This window comes from Nelusetta ayraudi, unplaced genomic scaffold, assembly GCF_046127955.1.
Source record: "Nelusetta ayraudi isolate G7.1 ecotype Tasmania unplaced genomic scaffold, CSIRO-AGI_Nayr_v1 ptg000011l, whole genome shotgun sequence".
Classification (NCBI taxonomy): Eukaryota; Metazoa; Chordata; class Actinopteri; order Tetraodontiformes; family Monacanthidae; genus Nelusetta; species Nelusetta ayraudi.
In genome coordinates this window covers 24,941,093-24,968,153 of record NW_027466061.1, presented here as the reverse complement: position 1 = coordinate 24,968,153, position 27,061 = coordinate 24,941,093, and the positions used below count along the sequence as shown (strand labels likewise).

Sequence of the window (27,061 nt, the reverse complement as noted above, 5' to 3'; positions counted from 1 at the left end):
TATATTAATCCCACATTGGGGAATTTTGCATAATTACAGCAACAATATAGTGCAGAAATGTTACATTAATCATTAATTAAAAATAAATAAAAAGGAAGGAAAAACACAATATAATTACAGTACATAGGGAAAGTTGGATTGTTTCACAAGTCCTGTACGTATATTGGAATAGAATAAGTGACTTTATTTCACCTTTATGAAATGTAGGTGTTTGAGAATATGATTTTCATTGATGCACATTAGTTTTTTTTGTTTTTTTTAATCAGGCAACTAAAACTGTGAGCGTTTTCAGTGGGAGGCTGTAAACACAGGGCTAAATATGCTGTTTTCCTGATATCCAGAATCTCCAGGGTGGGTTTTATCATGCAAGAGCTGATCCACGCACGACGTGATGCCATGGACAAACAAAGAGCTGAACGCGGCTGTTGATGGAGCACCTTTTGAGAGAAGGTCTGGACTTTCTCCTCTCTCTTCTTCACCTCCCAGGATTCCTGACTCACGGCCTCCCACGCACCGTCAGTGGGACTCAGCCCGCAGCGAGAGGGGCGTACGTGTCCGTGAGAGAGCTCCACCCCAGGGCCGGGGCTGCCTACACACACACATACACACACGTGGGCGTGTCCGGGCCCGTTGGCTCTAGGACCCAGTGGCTCCTCCGCGGTGGAGGCAGGCAGCGGCTCAGACAAAGGCAGGCAGGCGGGCAGGGAAGGAGGAGAGACGGCGCGCCGCTATCCTGCACCACCGGCAAACACACACACACACACACACACACACACACACACACACACACACACACACACACACACACTTCCACCGCCCCCCGCCCCGTCTCTCTCTGGCACACACACACACACACACACACACGCGCGCACCGCACACTACCTTCACTCCCGCAAGCTGCGAAGCAGGTGAGTCCGCTCCTCTACGTCAGTGTGTTTTTTTTTGGGGGGGGGGGAAATCAGCAGTTTTTCTTTTAATGTTTCTTTTTATTTCCGGTGTACGAAAGAAGAGGATGAGGAGGAAATTAATGAGGGGGTTAATTGGATGGTGTTGGTGCGCGCAAGTTGCGGTGACATTGCGGTTGCGCTCGCTGCCGATTATTGTGACATTATTATTGCTCTTTGTGCGTTTTGAGACGCGCCTTCAAGGGCACGTGGATGATCATCAGTAGGTGTGAACACACCCAGATACCCCCCCCCCCTTTTTTTTTTTAATCTTTGGGAAAAAAAATATATATTTGAAAATATCAGCGTAAAGCTGTTGCTCTTTGCCAGGAGAGCTCGCTCGCTCCTCATAGGGAGAACTCAGTTGTAAGGAAACTTAGATAAATATTTTATAATCAGTTTAAAATCAGATAAATCAAGTAAAATCAGATGTTTCTCCTGCATGTTTGATTTAGAGTTGTGATCCAAGTGCTGCTCTGCTCTGGAGTGTGTGTGTGTGTGTGTGTGTGTGTGTGTGTGTGTGTGTGTGTGTGTGTGTGTGTGCGTGCGTGCGTGCGCGCGTGCGTGTGTGGGTGGGTGGATCAGGCAGTGAACAGACCAAAAATATCAATGATGGGCTGCACAGAGCTGCTGCAGTGCTGCTGCCCATGCTTAGAAGATCTAAATATTTTTATGATTTTGCCATGATTTTTGTTGTCTTTTCGGCTCCTTGCTCCGTGACAGGACTCACACTGAATGACAGGATTAAGCTGTGTGTCATGTGCTGCGAAAGTCCATGTGGTTACATTATTGCCCCTTTATTCTGAGTGTTTTTGCCTTCTACTCCTTCTGCATACTGCACTGCTGGTGATGTCACTCTGAAGGAAGGCAGGCAGGCAGGCAGGCAGGCACCCTGTGGGAGACAATGGACTGTCCTAGCTGATGCTCCACTGGGGAAGGGTCAGTCAGTGGTGGCTCTGCCCATTAGCACAGCAGATGGGCTCCTAACCTGGCCTTTGTCAGCTGAGGAGCTCTCAGTCCGCACTGGGCCCACCCCTCTGCAGACCACTTGGGGCTGGGGGGTTTCGAGGGGAGGGTGGGGGAGGTTGAAGGGACCGGCGCGGCCACATGGATGGGTGGCGGCCGACAGCATGCGTCTTCGTATTGGGGTTGCCTCTGTTTGAAGCGACTGGCCTGCTGAAGACAATGCAGCTCAGCATGGAAGCAAAATGTTTAAAGGGATTCTCTGCCTAATTCCATGGAGGTGCAGAGCTGAGATTAATTTCAAAATCTAATATTGCCGGTGATGTTTTGAAATTGAGTGTATCAAGGACAATACACTTCAAATAATGAAATCGTGGCTGAGTGAGAATTCACCAGAGTGATCAGAAGATCTTAGGGACACACGGGGGAAGGAATGATTAGACTGATGCACCAGGCTTCATGAAACTCTGAAAAGATTGTGTATTCACACCTATTGATTATCTTGGGTCATCATCATCTATTTATCATATTTAATATACCGGATGTAACAGTCATTCAAAAGAGGGGCCTGGTAGCAGTGAAGAAAAAGTCCAAACATGATATTATATGACAAAATGACACTGAAATTGTTGAAATTTCTATACGATGAGACACCTACATAGTTTAAAATGATGACAAAAGCAGCAACTGATCAAATGAATCTCATCCAAACAGATTCAGTGGCCTCCCTATTGAAACAATGAAGTGTTTTACTGTTGCGCATGTCTGAAAATAGTCATCTGCCATGTTAAAGGAGAGCTGTGAAAATCTAAAAGACCCTCAAATGGCAGAAAAATATCCCAAATTGTAGGTTGTTCCACGAGCATTTGTCCAAAAACCAGCAATCTAAAGTCCAGGACTGTGAATCAGGACCTTAAAACAAGCCCAAACATTTTTTCAACCAAGATAGTAATGTGATGAGATCATGTCAGAGGAGCTTGACCTGATCAGAGGTGACTTCCTCTTTCATGTGGCTGCCTATTCACCTCTGTTCAAAGAGCTTTTTGTGATCATCAGTTCGCATTTGAACTGAGGGAAAACAGACAATGACGGAACAAACAATTTCAACTTTTGACCGGTAATGTTAGAGCTGTATTGTTTTTTTTGAAAAGCCTCACAATTCCCATAGTTTCTTAAAAAGAATAAACATGATTGCTTGTTCAAAAGGCACTGGTGGAACTCTATTGAAATGTTGGCCGTTCCCAGAGGTCGACCGATAGCACATTGACCATGCATAATGCAAGGCTTTATTAACTTGCATTGTGCATTACTTTATTATTCAACAAAGCTCTGATGGCTCAGAAAGGACGCGACCTTCAATATAACTGAAATTTCTTTTGTGGTTTCGATACGACAATGGATAAATGACGGTCCAGCCAAAGAAAATTAGGCTTTGTTTTGTAGATTTATTCCAATAACATTGTCGCATGAAAGTTAACTTTGATGTGCATGTAATTAATGGTGATTTGCCAAGCTGAAGGGTCAAAGAAAGACTGTTTTTTTTTTCTGGATTAGATCAGTTAATGCTTTATTAATGTTCAAGGAGGACAGTATTCATGACTCTTCACCAAATATAACCACTGACTTAAATTTTTAAAGTGACCTTTAGACACCAAAGTCGATGTTCAGGCACAGACAGACAGCAGGGGTCAGGATTTCCAAGTGGCATTAACATTTAACAACCTCAACCACAACTTCACAACTAGATAGAGATGTTTGGTGGCTCTTAGCCTCGAGATTAAGGTCATGTTGCAACAGCATGGCTCTTTACTATGGACAATGTTGACATGGCCTAAAGACACAAACTCAAATTATCAGGATTCCAATTAGTTTGGCAAAGAGTTCCCACCGGAAGCTAATGGACACAAGAGAAGTAGCTTGGCTCTTTTTTTTTTTTTTTCCGACCTGATTGGAATGGAAACTTGGAGGTCCAGTGTGTAATATTTGGCTTGCTTCATGATTTTTATATTGATAGAAGATTAACATACCAGCTGCCCCGACAGTGCGTTTCATAATTAGGGGGTAAATGCTTACGTCCTCAAATAAACCAACGAAGAAGAAGGTGGACGAGGTATCCATGTTTGTGTGTGCGAGCTGCTGTAGCTCTCTGGCAAGCTCACTTGAGGGAGAGAGAGTGAAAGAAGTTTCAATTTCAAATCCAATTGCTTGATGTCACTGTTTCTTATGCATTATCTCCAAATATTATACACTCAACCTTTGAGTGCAACAGCCATTTTTGGACCCATTAGTCGCCAAAAAATGTAAATTGATGATAATTTAGTTGTGAAACGTTAACCCTGTTATTGTTTGTGACGGCCTCAAGTTGTTGGAACTCTATTTTTCTATTTCTATCTTACTGTGAAGCTCTATTTCAACTGTAATTCTGTTGTTAATTCTATTCGCTCAAACTTTCACTGTAATCCATTTTCTGCGCTGTCTGGTCTCTGTTGTTGTTCCCAGACCCCCTGGAGCTGGTCCTCCACCACCACCACCACCACCACCACCATCACAGCCGTCAGTCAGTCAGTCATCATGGAGCTAGACTTTGGACACTTTGACGAGCGGGACAAGGCGTCGCGCACCCCGCGTGGCGGTCGCCTGAACGGACTGCCCAGCCCCACCCACAGCGCCCACTGCAGCTTCTACCGCACGCGCACCCTGCAGGCGCTGACCAACGAGAAGAAGGCCAAGAAGGTGCGCTTCTACCGCAACGGGGACCGCTACTTCAAGGGCATCGTGTACGCCGTGGCCAACGACCGCTTCCGCACCTTCGACTCGCTGCTGGCCGACCTGACACGCTCGCTGTCTGATCACATCAACCTGCCGCAGGGCGTCCGCTTCATCTTCACCATCGATGGCCTGCGCAAGATCTCCACCCTGGACGAGCTGGAGGAAGGTATGTGATGCACACTGACTCTCCTCACGGGGGGGCTTGCAGGATCTCTGGGTTGTTTGAGGGGCTCCTCTCTTCCGGTGGAGTTAGGAAAATGGTCCAGACGTTAAGGATGATTTCCAGTCCATGTTAAGGCAATTCGGGAGGAAAACACATCCTCACTTTTGAGATTAAAAGTCTCATCTTTTTGGTCTGGACCAGTGGTTCTAAACTGGTGGAGTCTCAGGACCCACATTTTTTTCCTTATCATGATGAAGTCGCCACCCAAATTCATTGCATAAAAATAAAAAAATGCTAGCCCACTTTCTATCATGTCAAGTGAATAAATTATTGAAATGATTGAATTGAATTGTGTGTCCTGCAAAACAAAGCCTAACATTTTCTCTATAAATACATATTTTTTAAAATCTCCCCTTTCTTTGGAAAAAGACCGGAACCCACTCAAAACAGCTCTGCGACCCACCAAGTTGAGAAACCTTGGTCTAGATCCCACTAATCTCTGCACTTCATGTATCGACCTCCAAATTCACTGGATTTAAAAACTGATATGTTGTCCAATGAAAACCCAATTTCTCCCAGTCAACATATGTATCTGGTGCAGCGCTCAAAGATTTCGTCAGGCTGCTCGCACGGCTGAAATCAAGGATTTTTTTTTTAATTTTTATTGCTGTTAACAGACGTGATTTGATTTGTTATGAGTTAAATCGGCGTAATTCTGTCTCTGCATCAAAATAACATCGCTGACTCAGCATTTTGCTCTCGTCGCTCACTGTTTCAGGGACAAAAGTGATTGACAGTTTGACAAACAGGCTGCCGTCACAGCTGTTGGCTTTGGCTTCGGCCAATCAGAAGCAGTTTAATGTGCTCGCAGATTTGTGTTGCCGAAGTCGGCAAAGATTACTTGGCAGGGAGGGGAAACAGTATTTCGCCCAAGCTTTTGTCCATTACAGCAACGTAAGCTGGAGGGAGCCGCTGAGACTCAGTGAAGGAGAAGGAGGAGAAGAAGACATCTATAGTTTTTTCATCGACTGACCGCTCTAATAAAACCGTCACACTGGAAGCCTATACCTTTCTGAGACGCACTTCTGCAGGAGTTGTGCAAGGTGGACGAGGTGAACTGTGGCTGAGGCGAAAAGATAAACTGCAGCTTAATTCTTCTTCTAAAAAAAAAAAAAAAAAGATCATCTCAGTTCCGTGAGCTGCTCAGGCGAGATATGAGTGTGTGTGCGTGTGTGGCCACTACAGCAAGAAGAGGGGTTGCACAGTAAGCATTGTGGGTGGGGGAGTGGGGGGGTGGGGGTGTTGGAGGGGTGTTCCATTGTGCTTTCTCCTTGTGGGATGTAATTAATTGCTCAATCTTTGCTGCACTGTGCAATCCCCTCCTTTTTGGGGGCTCTTTGTCTTTCACCATCATTTCTCCACAGTTGGCCTTAATTGTTGCCTTCTGGATTCCCCTTTTTTAAAAAGACGTGTCTGCGTACTCTTGCCGGATTTATCTTTTTTTTTTTGTTTCTGGCAATCTGCAGTGGCAACCCGAAGGCTTGATCATGGTGAGGGAGGGAGCGAGGATTATAGAATGAATGATGGTACATTATGTACTTTGGGTGTGAGATCATGTCGTTTTTTTTCTTCTGATAAAAAAAAATGTCAGCAGAATATGTACATAAAGTTTTCTGCTCAAGTTAAACGAGATAGTTGGTCGGCCTTTATGTGACCTTTGTCTGGAGTGATGCTTGTTTGTTGTCCACTACAGTACAATTATAAAGTACTGCATTGAGTAAAACGCTGCACTAGTCTTTAGTGAGACAGTTTAAATAGATTTAAATCCTGAAAATAACATTTTAATTTGCTTTTAATAAAACAGATACTATACATTTGATGTCTGGATATTTGAGGTTCCACCGTCTTTAAATTTGCTGCTCATAAAATTAATTTGAGTTTTTTTTTTTTTTTTTTTGACAATCCGAAAATGTAATAGTTCTGTTTGAAGTGGAGAATTATATTTATTTATGTGTCTATTATTCTGTGTTATAGTTTTAAGAATGCTATTATTCCCAAGCTGCGCTCCAATGAATGACTGAATAAACCAAAAATTAATAGTGCTCACAACTACAACTGCTGATGGAGCTTCCTCTCAGTACGAGCCAAAACAATTGCAAGCACATTTTGTTTACTCGCACAAAGTAAAAGGATCTCAAGCCGTCATGTTACATCACGGTGAGATGAAATCCAAGATGGAGATGGTTGTAGATGTTCCCCAGCGGTCACCTGCTCTTGGCCTCTTGGGTGTCACTGCTGAATGGCCAAGCGGTGTGCGTTCTCCACGCACTAACCCACTTTTTTTTTTCTTCTCAACCCCCTTTTTGCGCTCACAACCAGGCGAGAGCTACGTCTGCGCCTCGGAGAACTTCTGCAAGAAGGTCGACTACACAAAGAACGTCAACCCCAACTGGTCGGTGAACGTCAAGGCCTCGGCCAGCCAGAAGAACATGCAGTCGTTGGCGGCTCGGGCCGCCAGCGAGCCCCGCGAGACCAAGGACTTTGTGCGGCCCAAGCTGGTGACGGTGATGCGCAGCGGTGTGAAGCCTCGCAAGGCCGTGCGCGTGCTGCTCAACAAGAAGACGGCGCACTCCTTCGAGCAGGTGCTGACCGATATCACCGAGGCCATCAAGCTGGAGAGCGGAGTGGTCAAGAGGATTTACACGCTGGACGGCAAGCAGGTGCGTCGCCGCTCCAGCCCCCGTGACCGGGAACTTCCCATTAGTCCGACCTCCCATTAGTCCATCAGTCAGTTCATAAAAAAGTGCAAAGAGCAGAAAAGAAGAATTAAAATAAAGAATTAAAATTAAGAAGAAGAAGTAGCAGTAGAAGAAGAAGAACAGCTTTATTATTGGGGAGATTTGCTTAATAATAATAATAATAATAATAATAATAATAATAATAATAATAATAATAAGTAATAATATAATAAGTGACAATAGCCAGTGGTACTGAGGTTTTTCAAAAGTACAATTCAGAATTGCAGGGTATAAAGGTCAAAGGGCGTACATGTGTGACATCACTCCACTCACTCCTCATATCCTCCCACTCAGCCCCCGCACCCCTCCTTCCCAGTCTTGTGTTTAAGAGCCTGATGGCCCCAGAGCAAGAAGGATCTCCCGAGTCTGTCTGTTGGGCAGTTCAGTGTTCAGTGAGAACAGCCTCCCACTCAGCTGCGGTCAAGACTAACAGCAGTACTTGGGGTTGGTGTGAATCCAGATGGAGGCCAGGAAGAAGTACAAATGGAAAAATAAGTCTATTGGAGGGAACTGTTTAGGAGAGTCAGTGTTGTACAGATTTAGAGTCTGTTTAAAGACGAACCACTGATCAAATGGTTGCTGTAAATTTGCATTAGCTTAGCAGATTCCGCTCCTCCCAAACAACTGCAGACAAAGGCTTGAAATCCTCTTTTTACAGCGTTGTTCTGTGAGCTTTCCACGCTTTTCTCATCTGTGAACAACAACCTTTCTTTTTTTCGGTCAGAGCCATCGTAGCAACTTGATAAGTCCAAACTAATAAGAATGCCTTAATTTATCCCACATCGGGGGAATATGCATAGTTAAAGCAGCATACGCAGTACAGCTCAGAAGTCCTGGGGAGGTTCTCTCTCAAACCAGTTGCAGCAGTGGACAAAAAGAAAGAGAGAAAAGAAAAAAAAGAAGTGGGTGCGTTTCATCGCTTTGTCCTCTTTGTTCCTCCGTTTGAGATTTGGGCTCGTCTGAGCTTCTGTTAAGTGGTTAGGATCAAGGAAAGCCTTTTCCTAATGGTGCGTGAAGTCGATGAGGATGCTAAAGCTTGTAAACTCTCCCTGAGAAATCCTCTGAAGTCACTGCAGCACCATGTAAAGAAGACTGACTCCATTATCCTCACGCTGCTGATGGTCTCTGAGAGCCAAATCCACTCTCGGCCATAACACGAGGTGTTAAGCAGGAACAGGGCTGTTCTTCCTCTGTCCCCTTGACAAAACAAGGGGAAGTCATTTTTGTAGTTTTGTGTGCCCAATTCAAGGATATGTGTTAGTGGAAATGAAAAGCATTTTACAAATCGATCCGGATTGTTTCTGTTAATATCTGTCCTGCTCTCAATCAATCAATCAATCAATCAATCAATTAGAAATAAATACATGATAGAATTTGTGCGACACGGTGGAGCAGTGGTTAGTGCTGCTGCCTCACAGCAAGAAGGTTGTGGGTTCGATTCTGGGCCTGGGACCTTTCTGTGTGGAGTTTGCATGTTCTCCCTGTGTCTGCGTGGGTTCTCTCCGGGTTCTCCGGCTTCCTCCCACAGTCCTAAAACATGCATGTGAGGTCAATTGAACATTCTAAATTGTCCATAGGTGTGCATGTGAGTGTGAGTGTGAATGGTTGTTTGTCTCTATATGGCCCTGCGATGAACTGGCGACTTGTCCAGGGTGTCACCCTGCCTTCGCCCTAAGACAGCTGGGAGAGGCTCCAGCAGACCCTGAATAGGAATAAGCGGGTATAGAAGATGAATGAATGAATGAATGATAGAATTTGTAATTTAAAATTACAAAAGTGATGAGGGTTTAAAAAAAAAAACAGCACCACCACAGCGAAACTACCTTGTCCTCCTCCAGTTTAGTAGGTCAGTGGCTGAAGGTCTGAAAGAATGTTTGCATCTGTCAGTTTTAGCAAGTGAAAGTCTGAGAAGTAAAACAGACGGAAGAAACTGAAGCTGTTGATGAAGACAGTGAGGTGGAATCTGTTGGAATCTGCTTTTCTCGACCATTCTGTGAGGGTTTTTGAGCAGAACCAGTTCTACAGTATTTGTGGAGATCTTCAACCACCTTGTTGAGTGACTTTTTTTTCCTGCTTTACCCTGAGTGATTGGAACCCGCTTAAAAAAGAGAATGTAATCACAGATTGGATCGATTTGATTGGGTGAATGCAGACATTGACCCCCAGTGCGCTGAGATGATGATCTGCTGTGTGACCATGTGTGGTCGGCCTCACCTCAGCTTGGATTTTTAAGGTGGTGCTCTCTTCCCTCCCCGCACCCACCGGCCACCTTTTTCATCAATAGACCCTGGGGGGAGGGAAGGAGGGGATGTGTGCTGAAATGATAAATGGAAGAATTTGATTTTAATGCTCTCTCCCAGGGAGCAGTCAGCAACACCAAGAGAGCTTCTTATTAAGGCACCTGGGCTCCATAAGCGCCTTATGGAATATGATCCTCTTTTGATATTCCTCTGTCTTTTTACCAGGCACACGTATAGTCGGTTTTAAATCATCGTCCCCATGCTCCACTGAGCACCCTCCCCCCACCCTGCCACACCCGCCCTGATATCTCAATTTTTTTTTTTATCGCAGTGTCCACCAAAATGTCATTAATGGCTGCCACATGGCCAGTGCTCCAATCGGGACAAATTGGCTCCTTTGTCATTAGTGCAGCCACAGATCAATTATCCCTCCACAGCGTCCGCTAATCAGTGACTGATTGTGATCACAAAGGTGGCGCGCACTCCCAGACACACCCACACACACACATGCACGCCTTTGTAGTGCCTTTGTGTGCAGATGCGCTGCAGCTGCTGTGCTGTGCTGTCATTTGCAGCTGCTGCTGCTGCTGCTGCTGCTGCTGCTGCGCTGGGCTGTGCTGTACTGTGCTGTGCTGTGCTGTGCTGGGCTGTGCTGTATGGGCTGTGCTGTATGGGCTGTGCTGTGCTGTGCTGTGCTGTGCTGTGCTGTGCTGGGTGGTGGTGTAGGTGATGCGGAGGAAGGAAGCAGTATTGATGCAGGGCCCTGCCCCTCCCCGGTCCTTGCCGATTCTCCTCCTCTTCACCAGCGTTGCATTGCGATGGCTGCTGGGACTGGTTGCTAGGAGACCACATCCACCGGCACAAAGAGAGCCCAGCTGGTGTGGACCGGTCTGTCAGACAGCACATCCTGCCTGTCGCGGGAGTGCTTAGGAGTTTACGATCAATGCAAGTCCCTTTTGATAATATATCTATATATCTATATCTATCTATCTATCTATCTATCTATCTATGTAGATATATATATATATATATACATATATATATATATATATATATATATATATATATATATATATATATATGTATATATATATATGTATATATATGTGTGTATATATATATATATATATATATATGTGTATATATATACATATACATATATATATATATATGTATATATATATATATATATATATATATATATATATATATATATATATGTATATATATATATATATATATATATATGTATATGTAGGATATATAGATAGGTACTTTTTTTTAAATGATCCTGCACTGTTGCGGCACTAAAAAACATACAAAACATAAACTATACAGTAATTACAGTACTTAAAAGAGACATTTTGTTTTTTTTTGTTTTTTTTCAAGAGGATCAGTTTGGATGTATCAGGCTGTTATCAGGCTATTCATGCCTGTGTGTCTGGAACATGCACACCTGTCCTCGTCCTGATTTCTCTCTGCTCCTCAGCATCAGTCAAGAGCCCCACAGCCAGCCAGCCCGTCCTGCTCTTTTCTTTTTCCCCCCCTTTTTTTTGGTTGGTGTGTGTGTAGAAAATCACTCCCATCCTCTCATTTTCCCTCTTGGTGCAACTCACTTCAGTCGGGAAGGGTGGGTGGGCGGGGCCAGTCGATCCAGGACTCATTTTCCATTCCTGGAGCAAATTAGGTTCGTTTTTATTTTCCCACTGATGGGTGATAATTATCCTCAGTGCCCAAAAAAAAAGAGGTCTTTGCTGCTTTTAAAGTCGACATTAAACCAGAGAGATATGTTTTAATTGACGGCAGCCATTTTGTAATCATTCCTTTTTATGATAGGCGAGTTTCTGCCTGGAAAAGTGATTTGTATTCATGATGCAGATGCAGGTCAGAATTAATGTTTATTTCCTGTTAACGGCTGATGTTAAATTTTATGGGCTGGTGTGACACTGAGCAGCATTTATTGAGGGGCCATGCTCAACTATCCTGAGCAGTCATAGTTTTGACCCAGTTGATAGATGACTGTGGATTTTCTTTCTTCTGTTCTTTGCTTTAACTGAACATGTACTAAAACAGAATAGAGTCAAATAAAATGTACTAAGTAAGTATTTGTACAAGTATAAAATAAGTTAAATCACATACAATGAGATTTGTGTACATGTCCATGAGCCTGTAGTAACAAAATAACACAAAATGAATTAATAGACAGACAGACAGACAGACAGACAGACAGACAGACAGTGCAATCAAGACACAAAAGAGAGAAACTACACATTCTAGATAAGCAATAGACAGAAATGAATATATATATATGTGTATATATATACATATATATACACACACACACACACACACAAACACATATATATGTATACATCTATATATATATATATATATATATATATACACATAGATAGATAGATAGATAGATAGATAGATAAATAGATAGATAGATAGATGTCTTAAACAGAAGTGCTGCATTGTTTTAAGAGGGAACAAAAGATTCCCTCTGGCTGTGAGACTGGTGCAGGCAGGAGGTCGTGGAAGTCGGGCGGCGCCTGCGGGCTCCTTAATCACTGAAATCCAGTGAGTGAACAAGGAGGAAAATCTTGCTTTCAGCATGGCTGTCAGTGGCTGCAGCCGTGCAGGCCCCGTTCTCGTTGCTGCGCTGCTGCAGCAGGCGGTTGTCATGGCGATGAGCCTGGCCGGCGTAATGCGCTGAGTTGCGTTTTTCTTTTTCTTTTTTACACGGCGTCTCGCACCTGCTGGCACTGCGTCGCCCGCCGCAGCTGCGCTCGGTGGAGGGGAGACGGTCGGACGGAGGGGCGTGGTCATCAGCACGCGGCAAGAGGAGGCGGGGCTTAATAACGCTGAGGCCTCCAGACCCTCCAGTATTCAATATGGCGGCACATTAATTTCAATGTCGTTGCTCAGCAAGTGCAGGCGCCAAATAAGCGCTTGGAGCTGAGACACAGCAGCATGTACAATGCTGTCATGTCACACTGGGAGTATAAAACTCCTTTCTGGGGATTTTCTGATCTTTATCTTTTTTTATACAAAGATTAAAAGTTTCAAATCTACGATGGAAAGATTTAGTATGAACCATGTTTTTTGCTTTAGCTTTTTGGGCCGTATTTAGGGTTTTTGGCTGCGGTACCTTGAGTGGCCACTAGGAAAGGAAACGCTGAGCTGCCATATTGCCAGTCTGGTACGTAACAATATGCTCATGCTGCCACAAGGCTGTTTCCTCAGGGGTTGGGGTGAGATGGGGGTGAGATGGGAGTGGGGTGGGGTGAGATGAGGGTGAGGTGAGGGTGAGAGAGGGGTAAGGTGGGGTGAGATGGGGAAGGTGAGGGTGAGGGGGATGATGGGGGCTTGGTTGTTGGTTGCTACTCCTCATGACTGTGCAGATATCGCCACCCTGACTGGCTGTTTTTCTGCACTGGCAGCCCATCAGGATCAGTGGGAGTGGCAGGCAGAGGCTGTGCCAGGGCGCTGAGCGGGTCGCAGACGGGTCAAGGCCGCCTGCAGAGAGCGGGGGATGGGGGAGGATGGAGGGTGGGGGCAGGAACGGAGCGTTGAATCTTCCAGCTTTTGAGCAGCGTTCGAGTCCAGCGCGGCTTCACCGAGGAGGAAAAACAGCCTGACATTTTCTGGCTGCTTTGTTCTGCTGAAGCATCCGAGGAGACAAAATGGAGACAGACTTTTTTTTTCTTTCCTTTTTTCGGTGGAGCATTGGGCACCACAACGCGGAGGTGCCGCTATTGATCGGGCCTGTGTTTTCTGTGCTGAAGGAAACAGTGTAGCAGGTTTCCAACTGGCTGCCAAGTCTTTCACCTCCCCTCTTGGCTCACAGAACACAAAGAGAGTCTACATATATTCAGCGTTCATAAAAAAAAAGCTTCTATTCTATTTTCTTAGAATAAAATAGAATAGAATAGAATAGAAATCTTTGTTGTCCACCAGGGTGGATAATAAAGACAAAATTGTGTTTTTCCAGACTATTTTTCTTCATTTTGTTTATGAATTGCTCTGAACTGGATTTGACAGCAAATCTCAAATGTCTCAGTTGCAACACTTGTTTTCCTGCTAATTTGTGTCAAAGCGGCAGTGTCCAATAAACTGATTTGAGATCAGTTGTCCTGATCCTGGTGAGTGTCGGGCCTCAGCTCATTCGTGCTGCTGGACAGATTGGATCCGCTTCATCGAAGACGCTTGGAGCTGACCACTACTGTAAAGGTCACTTGGGTCAGAGTCGGACCTGCAGAGCCACGTCAGGTCACCTGAAGCCGAGTCCGGCCGTCTGCAACAGGCGGTGGGAGGACGAGAGGGGAAATCCTGCTGCTTCAGATTGCAGTATGTTGTATTTTTGGGACAGAAGTAGAAGAGATAAATAAATGTCATCATTATTTTTCCTTTGGCTCTGTCTGAGATGGCCGATGTGTCCTTAAATATTGCAAACAGTTACCAATAACTTAATAACTCAATTATTGTTCCTATTATTCAAAACAGTCCGCACACATTTGTGAGTCGTCACTCTGGACAAACTCTTAATAATTCAATTGTTGTATTTGCAGATCTCTTGTGTAGCTGCTGCCGTTTCTGGCGTTGCTGGTGTTTTCTTTTCATTTTTTTGAGGTGGGTGGGCATTGGAGGGGATGAGCATAGTGGAGGAGAGGGGCGGGGGTTGGGGGGGGGGGGGGGTCATGTGGTCCGAGCAGCTGGTGAGGCAGAGATTAGGGCTGGGACAGAGGGTGGTGGGCACCTGCAGTCTGGAGGGGGCCAGTTTCCAGAAAACACTGGGCCTTTAATAGACTCACTGCGTGTGAATGGACAATAATACATCAACAGAGCCTCTGTCCAATCCCTTCGAATGTTTTCCTTTTTCTTTTTTTTTTTCATGTGAAATGTCACATTGCCTCTTGACAGGTGCTGAGTAGACGTGACATGACATTTTCAAACCGGGCGCGAGGACGTGTGTCCCAAGCCGACTGACTCGCTTTCAGAGAGACTCTGACATTTTACATTTGATCTGATGGCGAAGCAAAGCAGACGGGCTGCCCAGGTTCTGCTTCTGTGTTTAAACTTAAAGTCGGAAGGACCAACAAGGCTGGAAGAACCAACAAAAATCAAACAGCTGAAACAGAGGCTCATATTCTGGGTGGCTTTCTTCTACTGGACTTTTTGGTTATTTACCACGTGGATTATTTGATTCAAGTTCGGCCGGGTCAAAGATCCGTCCTTTTCAAACATACAGATAGCATAAGATCTCTACGGGGGGCAAATAGGATTAGACAGATTCAGCGTTTTTGTTGAAGACTTAAGTAGGATCGCTGCCCTTCGAATCAGGGGGTTAAATCCAGATCCAGTTTCTTGGACTTTGCTGCACATGGACGGTCATTTGAAGAACCATGGTCTGGGAGTCATCTAGATCCGGATTTCCATACAGTCCTACTGTTTTTTTCTCTTTGTTTGTTTGTTTTATTTTTTTTGCCAAACATATCATTGAATTTACCGATACGTCTCCAGCATTACTGGGCAAAAAAGAATAAACAATCTCTACTTGCAACAGAGCCACCTAGAGGTCAGTGTCTCTTTCAAAAGGAGAATTAAAAGAGATTAAGGTAACAACAGTCTGTTGGATAAACTCTTTATCTTTTTAATCAGCTCGTCCCTCAAAGCTATTTAAACATAAAATAGCCTCCACCCTACTGGCTCAGTCCAGTACATTTCTGTCTTTGCTCCTCCTGCAGCTGGCCACCAGGGGGTTGGGTTGGGGGATGGGGTGTGGGAGGAGTAGACTGGGGGGGGGTGGTTGAGAAGGGAGAGGCTCCTTATGCCTCCACTTCACGATTAACAGTGAGTCGCCCTTGTTAACCGAATACAAGTAACGTGCGCCGTGTTAATCTCTCGGGTGACTCGGCTCCAAATTTGCAGCCCCAGTAAATGAGCTGAATGATAAAACCAATTAGACACTGATCTGCCCGCAGTCCCAGCGACGTCAGCGGGCCTCCCGCTGGCCGGCCAGGGTGCGACAGGGACGGGGAGGCGGGCGGACAAGGGAGAGGGAGAGGGTACAGCTGCTGGATGCCTCGCCAGACACTCACCACCACCACCACCACCACCAGCAGCAGCAGCAACAGCAGCAGCAGCAACAACACTTATAGCTCGTCTGGCAGGATGGTGGATGGACGCGGCAGCTGCCGGGGGTGCGGTGGCGGTGGCTCCCAAATTTATCCGCAGCTCATAGTTTGGATGTGTATCACAAAGGAAAGCCTGATGCGTCTTGGCTTTCCTGGCCAACGTCCCAGCCTGGGGGGCTGGTGATCTGTCGGGTCGCAGGCTTCTCTCTTTAGAGATATGTGGGTTTTTTCTCTCTGTGTGTGTATGTGTGTGTGTGTGTGTGTGTGTGTTTTAAGGTTAGCTCCCAAAACATTCTTATAAATAAAGACGGATCATTGCACCTCTTGATTTTAGACGGCCGGTTGTTGTTTGAGATGAGACGAGGAAGAAAAGAATGATATTATTGTAAGAGAATGAAAACAGAAGGGAGCGCAGCTTTCAGGCTGAATGGCATTGAAAGGCGTGCAGTTGCAGTTGTTTTTTGTTTTTTTTTCAATGGAGAGCAGAGAGAAGGTGTGGTCCCAAAGACATCTGTCCAATAAGGCCACATTGTGTCAACAGCTGCTGTAAAGTGAAAAAAGTCCCCCCGGGGGAAGGAAGGAAGTGGAACTGCTGGGACTCGAAGGTGTAACGATAGAGTGTCTGTTCTGGGTTTTTTAGCGCTTTGTTAGACATATTAACATGACGAGTGAAGCACAAATCCTCTGGCTGTTAGACAGAACAGAACAGAACAGAACAGAACAGAACCGAACGCTTTAATTTTTCCTTCAGTCACTTTAAATGTCAATAAAGGTCATATTTGGCTTAATTTCTGATTTTTATATTGGTCAAAAGCTTAATAAACTGCTCATAAATACATGAGTAAAAGTGTACGCTCATAGTACAATAAAAGTGCTTTGATTTTCCTACCCTGAGAACAGATCTTATTTATATATATGAGAATATACATAGATCAATGGTCTTGTGCCCAGTTAGCTTCCATCTTGCACCACCATATTTCCAAGGAAGCCTGGTGTGGACAATCCAGCTGCCTGAAAGCATGTTGAGGTGAAAGCTTGCCTCCTCAAACAAACCAACGAAGCAGAAGGTGGACGAGGGATCCAGTTTTGTGCTCATAGGCCACCGTAGTTCAATGGCAAGGTCAGGAGGAGGGTACGGAGTCCCAAGGGGACAAAAGTGAAATGGTGCTGTAATCTCAAATGTAACCACTTTATGTCGCTGTTTCTTCCTCAAGACCTCCAAATATTACACAATGAACGTATAGGTTTCCTCTGCATTCATCCTAATAAAAATGATTTGTCTCTCACTTTTTATTTTCTGTGCGTGTCCTGACTTCCCAGGTGACCTGCCTCCAAGATTTCTTTGGCGACGACGACGTCTTCATCGCTTGCGGCCCTGAGAAGTTCCGCTATGCCCAGGACGACTTTTCTCTGGACGATAACGGTCAGTAGAGAATTGAACCTACGCTCACGCTGGAGTGTTTGAGCGAGAAGGAGAAGTTCTGCTGTGTGTGTCTTTAAACAAAAGAAAACCTTTTGCTGCAGTCCTAGAGAGAGGTGGAGGCGGAGAAGAAAAAAGGGGGATTGAGAGAGAGAGAGAGAGAGCGGGGGTGTTATCTGCAGCCAGCAGGACGGTCGGGAGAAGGAGGAGAAGCAGAGCCATTAATCTGACAGGTTCAGACCAGCTGATCTGCGGCTGCTGATACTGAGCAGCAGTGGAGAATGCAAAATAATGTAAAACCAAGCAAAACCCTCAAGAGACCCTGCAGACAGTCGGACCTATTTAGAACAAGCCACCTCCTCCACTTCCTCCACCTCTTCCTCCTCCACATCCTGTTCCTCCTCCTCCTCTTCCTCAAAATCCCCCCCCCCCCACCACCACCCCTCCTCCACCTCCACCTCTTCCTCATCCTCATCCTCCTTCATCTCCACCTCCTCCTCCCCCTCTTCCTCTTCCTCTTCCACTTCCTCCACCTCCTCCTCTTCCTCTTGCATCTCCACCGCCACCTCCTCCTCCACCATTACCTTCTCTTCCTCATCCTCCTCCACCTCTTCCTCCTCAACATTCTGTTCCTCCTCCTCCTCTTCTTCCTCAACATCCCCCACCACCACCCCCTCCCCTCCTCCACCTCTACCTTCTCTTCCTCATCCTCATCCTCCTTCTTCACCTTCATCTCCACCTCCTCCTCCTCCTCTCCCTCTCCCTCTTCCTCTTCCTCTCCCTCCTCTTCTCCACCTACTCCACCCCCTTCTCCATCCATTACCTCCTCCTCGTCCTCCTCCACTTCTACCACCTCCTTAAAAAACCATCATGTCTCTCGTCAGTCCTGCAGCCAGGACTGATTTGTCATTATATTCCCTTTGCCTTTTATTTTCCCCTCCAGTTCCTTGTTGGGCCTTGTAAGGATCGAATTCATTATCATGATGAGGGGGCCTTTCTTCTTCTTTTTTTCTGGCCGACTGCCCCCAGTGGATTTTGAAGCTAAATTGTTCTCATTTAGTCTGTAATAACCTGAGGGCAGAGATAAATCAGTGTTTTAATGTCAGGAGGAGCCAGACTTTTCCCAAGAGGATCCCTAGTGAAGGGCGGAGCTAATGTCTGGGACAGGTCACATGGTACACTTGACTGCAGGGGGGCTTCCGGTGAAGTCGTGACTTCCTACATACGTGTTTTCCTGTTTCAGTTGGACAATAACCTGCAAAGTGGGCCAGGCGAGCTGCTGGGCTGATGCTTTGTCAAATACACAAACGGCAAGTTTATCCAGCAGTGTGTGAAGGTTACGGCAAGGAGGAGGAGGAGGAAGAGGGGAGGGGAGGAGGAGGAGGAGAAGGAGAAGGGGGGTTAGGAGGAGGAAGCAGGCAGACACGCATCCCAGGAGATGGAGGCAGGACAAGATAGTATAATTAGAATCGCAGGAGGAGTTGGGGAGGAGGAAGAGGAGGGCAGAGGGGAAGAGGAGGGAGGGGTCTCACAGAGCAAACAGAGGGAGGGGCAGCAGCGTCTGGAGTCTCTCTGTCCGTCCTCAATAATACTGTGACCCAGAATTCACTGCATGTATTGCCGGGCGTCCCCAACAAACACTCACTGCTTCATTAGCATTAACTGAATTCAAAAGCTTGAAGTAGATTTCACAACAGGAATACAAGGCAGGTGTTTATATGTATATATGTATATATATATATATATATATATATATACATATATATAATATTTTCTTATACAGATACACACCTCATCATTAGCTCCTCAGGAAGGAGAGTCGCTCTGACACCAGAAACACTTCCACAGATGAAGCTGTGCCTGGTTTTGGCTGGCGCTGTCTATGTCCGTCAATTTACTTGGGGATGTGAGCGCAAACTCTTTTGGATCCGGCGCTGTTTCGAATTAGGCATATTTGCACAGAAGGGCTTGCAATTTTGCACGAAATGGCTAATTTAATTTCACCTTTACGTCAGCTCTGTGGATAGGACGCACATTTTTCGTGCTGTTTGCATGTTCTGATGTTCTGCCGTAAAAGCTTGGCAATCTCTTTGTGAATCTGGCCCAATGAGCGGTGTGTGTGTGTGATGTGTGTAGTCCTTTAAGTGGGTGTGTATCCCAAGTACAGTTAAATTGGCCAATGAACAAAAGGTGGATGAATTCAGTGGTTTTTTTTTTATTTTATTTTATTTTATTTTTTTTATCATTATTATTATTATTGTTAGATATTTGACAATGAATAGACATATCCAATTTTGATTACGGTATGGTATCTCATGAAACTAAACAATTTTATTTTATTTTAATTGTTCTAATCTGGAGCAGCTCTAACTCTTATTTTAGCGCTTATTGTTTTGGCGGATAAAGCCACTACATCAGTTGGTTTCAAAGACATCCGCCAAGACAATATCATGCTAGCAACAAAGGACACAAGGTTTTGCATCAACATAAATAGAACCATAAAAATCGCTTAATAATGTAACTATTTAGCTACTTGCTTGCTAAATCTTCTATTCTTGTACAACTGTATTAGTTATCAACACTAATCAAGGACTCCGAGTGGCTATATGTTATATAATGATTATTATAATGATAATATTATAATTATATAATGAGTATAACATTATGATAATCTATCAAGGCTATTATGATAGATAATGATATTTTAGTGATACAACTTGTTTACAAATACTGCGCTTAGTCAGTTATCATTTCGTGCTTTCTGGTGTTTCCATGCCGGTGTTCATGTGTTTCCCCTGTATCTGTCCACAGAGTGCAGGGTGATGAAGGGAGGCAAAGGCCAGCGTGCTGCAGCCAAGAGTCCCAGTGCCATCAGGCGCTGCAAGTCTCCCGCAGAGTCCAGTGAGTCCTCACAAACACCTTGCAGCTCCACTCCACCCAACTGACCTCACCTCTATCCAAAAGTTAAAAAAAAACAACTTCAGTTATGCTGCAGTAAAATGCTGAGTCGGTTGCACCAGTAGAGTGACCCACTGACCCACTCATGAAGTTGGTAGAAGGATAGTAAGAGTGAGCCAGATGTGTAAATGATGGTCAACATGGTCAACACCTGGTCTGACACAGGAGAGAGCGGTGAGCATCAGAATGGATGTTGCGATAAATGGCTCCTCACAAACAAAATACCTGGCTTCCCTGGAGAATGTTGTGGGGTTGTAGATCTTGGAAAATGTAAATAAATAAATAAATAATAGAATCAGAAATAAATAAATGAATGAATAACAAAAAATACATTCTAGTTATTGTCTGTCCTGTTGTCGTGTAGTCCAACTGCTCCAGCTGGTTTCAGTGATGCTGCGTTGCGTGTATCTAACCCTGGCATTAAGAACTCGATCTGGCAAAATAAAAAAATGTATATATAGAAAAGTTGGTTATCTCTTCACCCTTCTATGCAGCATCTCAAACATTCCGGAGAACCACTGAGGAACCAGTGAAGCACTGAAGATTGACTCTGTGTGAACTCGATGTTAAATGCAAGAAATTCACACTAAAAAGTTAAAGAGAAGAGATTTGATTGAAAAGGATTGAAAAGGATTTAATTACATTTGTATAAATCCTCGTTTATTGCTCACTCAGTAAAACATGTAACCAAATGAGTTGTTTTTTTTAATTACTAGATGTTGCTCAGATATTGTCAGAGTCCTTCATGCTTCATGCTCATCTATATTCAGGAGAATGGGTGGAAATTATCCTGAAAATAAAACAAACTACACCATGAGAGCTGTACCCAATCACAAGAGAGCCTTTCTTAAAACCATGAATTAAGTATGAAAAGTAAACAGGCCGCGTTAAGCAGCTTTAGGCTGTTTGTTTGACAGCCAGCCATTGAAAACACACTGAATAATAACCAGGAGGCAGCAAAGCATAATAAGAGCGCCAGCCATTCGCCTGCTCAGGCTTGAACAACGGTGAGTATGAGCAACACGGGAAAACTCTGCTGTGCGTCTTTTTGTTTTGCCGGTGCTGTCAGAGTTTACAGAGCTTCTCCGTCGGCATGTTTGGGAAAAAAAAAGATAGAGTGAGAGAGATAAATCACCTCTTTTCTTCCCCCCCGGATTGCTTTCAAATCAAACAGTTGCATAACTTGTTTTAGAAAAGAGCTTTTTCCTCCTTGTTGAGAGGCTGCATGAATTGGACCTTCTCCAAAAGCCTGGATGAGCTCTTGTTCCTCTTCAGCGGATAAAAAAGAAGAGCGCCACATCCAGCCACCGCCCCTCCCACCCCACCGACGCCCGCTTTCACCCTGGCCACGCCCCCTCGGACCTGAGCCACACCCCTCCCCGCTAAGCCTGCAGGCTCCTTCACTCTTTCACTGTTGCTGAATATTTTATTGATCATTACGAGTGGGAGTTGTTTTTTTTTTTTTGAGGGGCTCCACCGAGCTGTTAAAGACAACAGCTGTCGAGCATCAGCGGATAGGTCAGCGGGGTCACAGGGTCGACTGGGAGTGTGTGACTGGGCCGTGTTAACGGGGATTACAATGTGAGAATAACCATGGTGAGATGTAAATTATTGAGGGACTGTCACAAGGCCAGCATGCAGACGAGCACTCACATTATGAAACACAGCTTTGTGGTTGTGACTCTAAATTGCAACTCTTATAGGTTTGGAGAAGTAAATAGAGTATTATAATCCTTCTTCCTTGACCTCTAATTTAAAATAACTTCACTTTTTCCTTCCATCAGTGCTCTCTAACAAAAATGTACATACATATATATATATATTTGTATGCATACTATAGAATAGAATAGAATTAAATAGAATAGAATAGAATGTCTGCAATGCATTTATCCCACATTTGGGAAATTTGCAAAATTACAGCAGCATAAACAGTGCTAGGAAAAAATAAGAAATTAATTTAAAAGCAATAAAGACATAAAATAAGAATATGTATAGACTAAAAAAGGAAAAACAAATATACACCTAGATATGAACAGTTGGATTTGTTCCTTTTGAAAGTTGCTCAGTGGGGCTTAAAGGTTAAGAGTGTAGTATTTTGACATTTGGAAAAGAAACAGCGACATCAAGTGGTTTTATTTTAGATTGCAAGAAAATAGGTAGCAACACTGACTCTCAAATAAGAATGTTAATGTTAAAGAGGTGCAAGACCCAAGCAATTCAGTCCAAAAAACAGCCAGCAACACTCCAGTGTCTGTCTCAAAAATATTTAATCACTCATTGAACGGCATCCCAAGCCCAGCACAGATGCATGTCTTCCTCAGTGTCCATGTAATATTCAGAGATTTTGAGAGGAAACGTTGCCATCAAGTGGTGACATTTTAGATTGCAGCATCTTTCACTCCCCCTCCCTCTCCTGAATTTGCCAGTGAGCTACGGTGGCCTGCGCGCGCACACACCAGGACACCTCTTTCACTTTCTTCTTCTTTGGTTTATTTGAGGACGCGAGCATTCACCCTAATTACCAAACACATGCTGTCAGGCAGCTGGATTGCCCACACCAGGCTTCCTTAGATGTACGGTGGTGCAAGATGGCAGCTAAGTGGGCGCAAGACCCTTCTTGCTCTATGTACATTCTTAAACTTACAAGAACCGTTCTAACGTTGGGAAAACCAAATGACTTTTATTGTACTGCGAGTATACACATTTATTAATGTATTTACGGGTAGTTTGTTAAGCTTTTACCCATATAAAAATCATAAATCAGGGCAAATTTTAACCTCTAAGTGGACGTTAGCAGCGAACCAGTTCATTTCTGAATAGTTGATTGGTTCAGCTTTGATCCTCATCTTGTCGCCGCTTGGCTCACCTTACATTCCCAGCAGCCATTTGGCTTGTCGAGCTCTGCCGTCTTTCCATTTCTAAAAAAAAAGCATAAAAAAACGTGAATTTTTCAACTTGACACTTTGCACATAGCTCGGCCATATAAACAGTCCTGCAGCTTCGTCGCAATGAGCCGCCACGCACACAGCACGCAGCTGAATAAAAAGGGGCGAGCTAGCAGTGGGCGGAGCCTCTCCCTCTCATTCTTTCTCTCTCTTCCTCCCACCTCAATTTCTCTATCCAGCCGGCCGAACGAGAGCACCGTACGAGAAGGACTTTTGTTTTTGTCTCTCCAGAGCCAGTGAGGAGAAGTTTCAGGCCTGTTCCTGCTGCTAATCACTGCTACTCTCTCTCTCTCTCTCCTCCCTTCGGCCTTCTAACCCCTCCCCCCACTTCGGCTTTCTCAGCCAATGGGACGGGCTCCAGCAGCCAGCTCTCCACCCCCATTTCCAAGCACTCCCCCACCTCCACCCCAAACAGCCCGGGCCTGAACAACAAGCAGAAGGTAGCGGATACCTCCTCCCTTCTCACTCTCTTTCGCTCAATCTCTCCCATTCCTCGGACTCTCTCTCTCATTCTCCATCACTCATCTGACTCAGTCCTCTGACTCACTCCATCTCTGACTCTCTCTCTCTCTCACTCCTCTGACTTAACCCTCTGACTCAGTCCTCTGACTCACTCTCTCTATCTCTCACTCCTCTGACTCTCTCTCTCATTCTCCCTCACTCATCTGACTCAGACCTCTGACTCACTCTCTCTATCTCTCACTCCTCTGACTCACTCTCTCTCTCTGTGTGCAGGACCTGTACCTGCCCTTATCTCTGGATGACGACGACTCCATTGGTGAATCGATGTAGGTTGGACCAGCCTGCTGCCCTCCTCCTTCTCCTCCTCCTCCTTCATCCACGGCCTGAAGAAAGAAAACAACAACAGAAAAAAAAAGAGGAAAAAAAAGAAAAACATACAGAAGTTTTTATACCTCTGCTGCTTTTCTCCAATTTTCACTCACAGTACCACCTGTTGTCTGGGAGGAGAACCCCCTTCTTCTTTATCTCTCTGTCTCTCTCTCTCTTTATACATTTTTTAAGGCCTTTGCGCAGGGGGAGGGGGGACAGCGCCATCTACTGCTTGAGAATGACTTGACGTCACTAAAACCTTTATTTTGCTGCTGCGACAACTCGCTGCTTTTCAATCCGTCGGCTCGCTGACGTGCAGATTTGGATGGAGGTCATAAAAGGTCGCACAGTTAGTTTTTTCCACAATGTAAAAACAAAAAAAAAGAACGAAAAACATAGTGTTGGTGTTTTTCATGCGCCAAATATTTCAATCACAGAATTCCAAGCAGCAAATGGATTTTTTGTTGTTTTTTTTTCCTCCGAGGAGTCTCGACCCAACTCTATTTCTTTTTCTGACTTGTGTTTGTGACGCCGTGTCTCAGTCAAAAACCAGATCCACCACCGACCGACCGACCAACCGGCTGTAAATATTGTGTATAATCTTCTCCACCCGGGCGTCTCCAGCCGACCCGTCCAACTCGCCGTGCTTCTGTAACGTCGCCATGATGTCTGTCAAACACTTTTTTTTAAATCCCTTTCCCCCCACCCATAATGCAATGGGGCTGTGGGGGTCGTTGGAGATACCGGGAGCGTGATTGGCCATCGTCTTGTCCAATCAGAGACAGAGAACTGACGGTGTGGAAAAAAACAAATAGAGAGAGTGAGTGAGAAAAAAAACCCTCTGTGAAGTCATCAAGGGCGGCGCTTCCTCTGCTCTGATTTCTGCTCTGATCTCTGACCCTGCTTATAGGCAATGGGCCTTCAGAGGTGTTTGGCCTCCACACTTGACATTTTCACATGCAGTGCACGCTAGCCATACCATACGTTTATACGAAAGAAAAAAAATGAAGGAGGGAGGGGGTGGGGGGGGGGGGGGGCAGGTGAAAAGCTGATTTAAAGGACCTGATGGTGAATAAAGGGGGTGGGGGGGGGGGACAACCAAAGGAAAAATGAATATATAACAATATATCAGGACCTCCCTTTAAAGAGAGACTAGTAGTTCTCATTTACTTTACATTTATTAGTGACGAATAAAAATAATTCAATTCCCAGTAAGATTTCTTTTTTTTTTTTTTTTAATTTTCCCACTACTTTACCGCAGCTGATGCTGATTTTTATCTTGTGAGGAATTTATAGATCAATAAATGAAAAGGTCTCAAAGCCAAAGTATGATTTCTAGGAAGCTTGTTGAGCGTGTAACTAAATCTGCCGTCCTCAGACAGTCTGGAGGAGGAACATATTTCTGCATGATAATTTTAAGGCATTATGAATACATAGAGGTGAAATCATACTCAATAATGGGATTTATCAGGGCTCTTCTGGGATTTTTTTTTTTTCTTTTACTATTTTGCATGGCTCAGTTTAGTTCAGATACAGCAGAGTTGAATAGATGGTTGGTTGTCGAAATCATAATTATGGGCTTATTTAATTTCTTTTTTTAAAGAAATAAAGTTTATTAATTTATATTGAGGGTATTTTAGGATCTTTTTCTTCCTAGTTTTAATGTCCTCGTATGAGCTCCAAACACTTTTACAATACTTTTTACAAGCCTATGTGCAATTTCTACATCCACGGTTTCTTTTTTTTTCTTTTTTTTTTTCACATTGCGGTCGAGTCTTGCTAATGTGCATCTTTAAAAACTGATGTGAATTTTTCTCAGGGTTCTGCAGGGAATCAAATCTGAGAATCATGAAATTGGATGAAGCCAAAGCACAAAGCAGCAACAGACACTTTATCATCTTTCTTGCCAGATTTAAAAGATAAAAATAAAAGGAAATAATGCGTGACCACAATTAACTTCTTCATATTCTGATTGAAAAAAAAAAAAGTGCTGCACATGTAGCTTCTGTGAGATTAACGTCTATGCATTTTGATTCGAGAGGAGTTGGAGCTTATTTCCTTTTGGGAATGGCGGCCTTCTTTTTATACCGAAAAAGAGTGAAACAGGAAAAAAAAAATTCAATGCATTTACTCCATTATGACCGTCTGAGAGTTGTATGTCTATACTAGTGAGCAGCTTCCTGCTCGCATGATGAGCATAAGTTCAGTAGAAAAACCAACATAGCCAAACTGCCCCGGTGCTGTGATTTCCGCCGTTCTCCTGCAGGGAGCGCTGTCACACCAGCACGCCCGCCAGCAGGGACGCCTCACTTTACTCGCCATTTTGTACAAAAAAAAACCCTCCCAATTTGTCTTTGTCCATCTCTCTATCTACCACGTCTGTGTTGCCGTACATAATCATGACATAACTTGGAAACCTTTTTCTATAGCTCGAAAGCATTGACAGGAAAATGTTGGTTGTCTTGTGTTTTTTATTTCCCGGCCCGCCACCACAACAGAGGGCTGGTTTGAACTCATCACCTACAGTGGTGCCTTTTCTTTTTAAAAGACTACTGTTTTTGATATTAATAATAATAATAATAATAATGATAAAAAAGAAAAAGAAGAAGACGAAGGAAACGGAAGGCCGGCTCTTTGCTAACAGCTGTTTGTAAAAGATTTTTAACCGTTTTGGAACGAGGAGGCCTCCCAACACACTTTGTTTTCTAGAGTTCATTATTCATGGTGTAAATAACTTCCTGTGCTTTTTCATATTTACGCCTTTCTGACTCGAGGAATTCAATTTTTTTCCTTCCCCTCCTCTCTCCTTGGAAATTTATAATATCCTTTTAGTGGTATTTTGCAGTGTCACAGTGGCTTGTTTCAGTGTTTCATTCAGTGTATTAACTGG

General features: G+C 44.3%; 1 protein-coding gene across 2 annotated transcripts; it reads left to right on the top strand.

Annotated features, from left to right (window-relative positions):
* Positions 1–769: 769 nt before the first annotated feature.
* On the top strand, positions 770–25,147 carry LOC142885535 (neuronal migration protein doublecortin-like). 2 transcript variants are annotated; one of them, XM_076022092.1, is made up of 7 exons: positions 770–908; positions 4,407–4,842; positions 7,219–7,559; positions 17,338–17,440; positions 20,249–20,338; positions 23,683–23,780; positions 24,076–25,147. In XM_076022092.1, the coding sequence occupies exons 2-7, from the start codon at positions 4,479–4,481 to the stop codon at positions 24,130–24,132; spliced, it is 1,053 nt and encodes a 350-aa protein (XP_075878207.1). In that variant the 5' UTR covers positions 770–908; positions 4,407–4,478; the 3' UTR covers positions 24,133–25,147. The 2 variants fall into 2 exon arrangements, with proteins under 2 accessions (XP_075878207.1, XP_075878208.1); XM_076022093.1 differs by lacking the exon at positions 23,683–23,780.
* Positions 25,148–27,061: the final 1,914 nt, after the last annotated feature.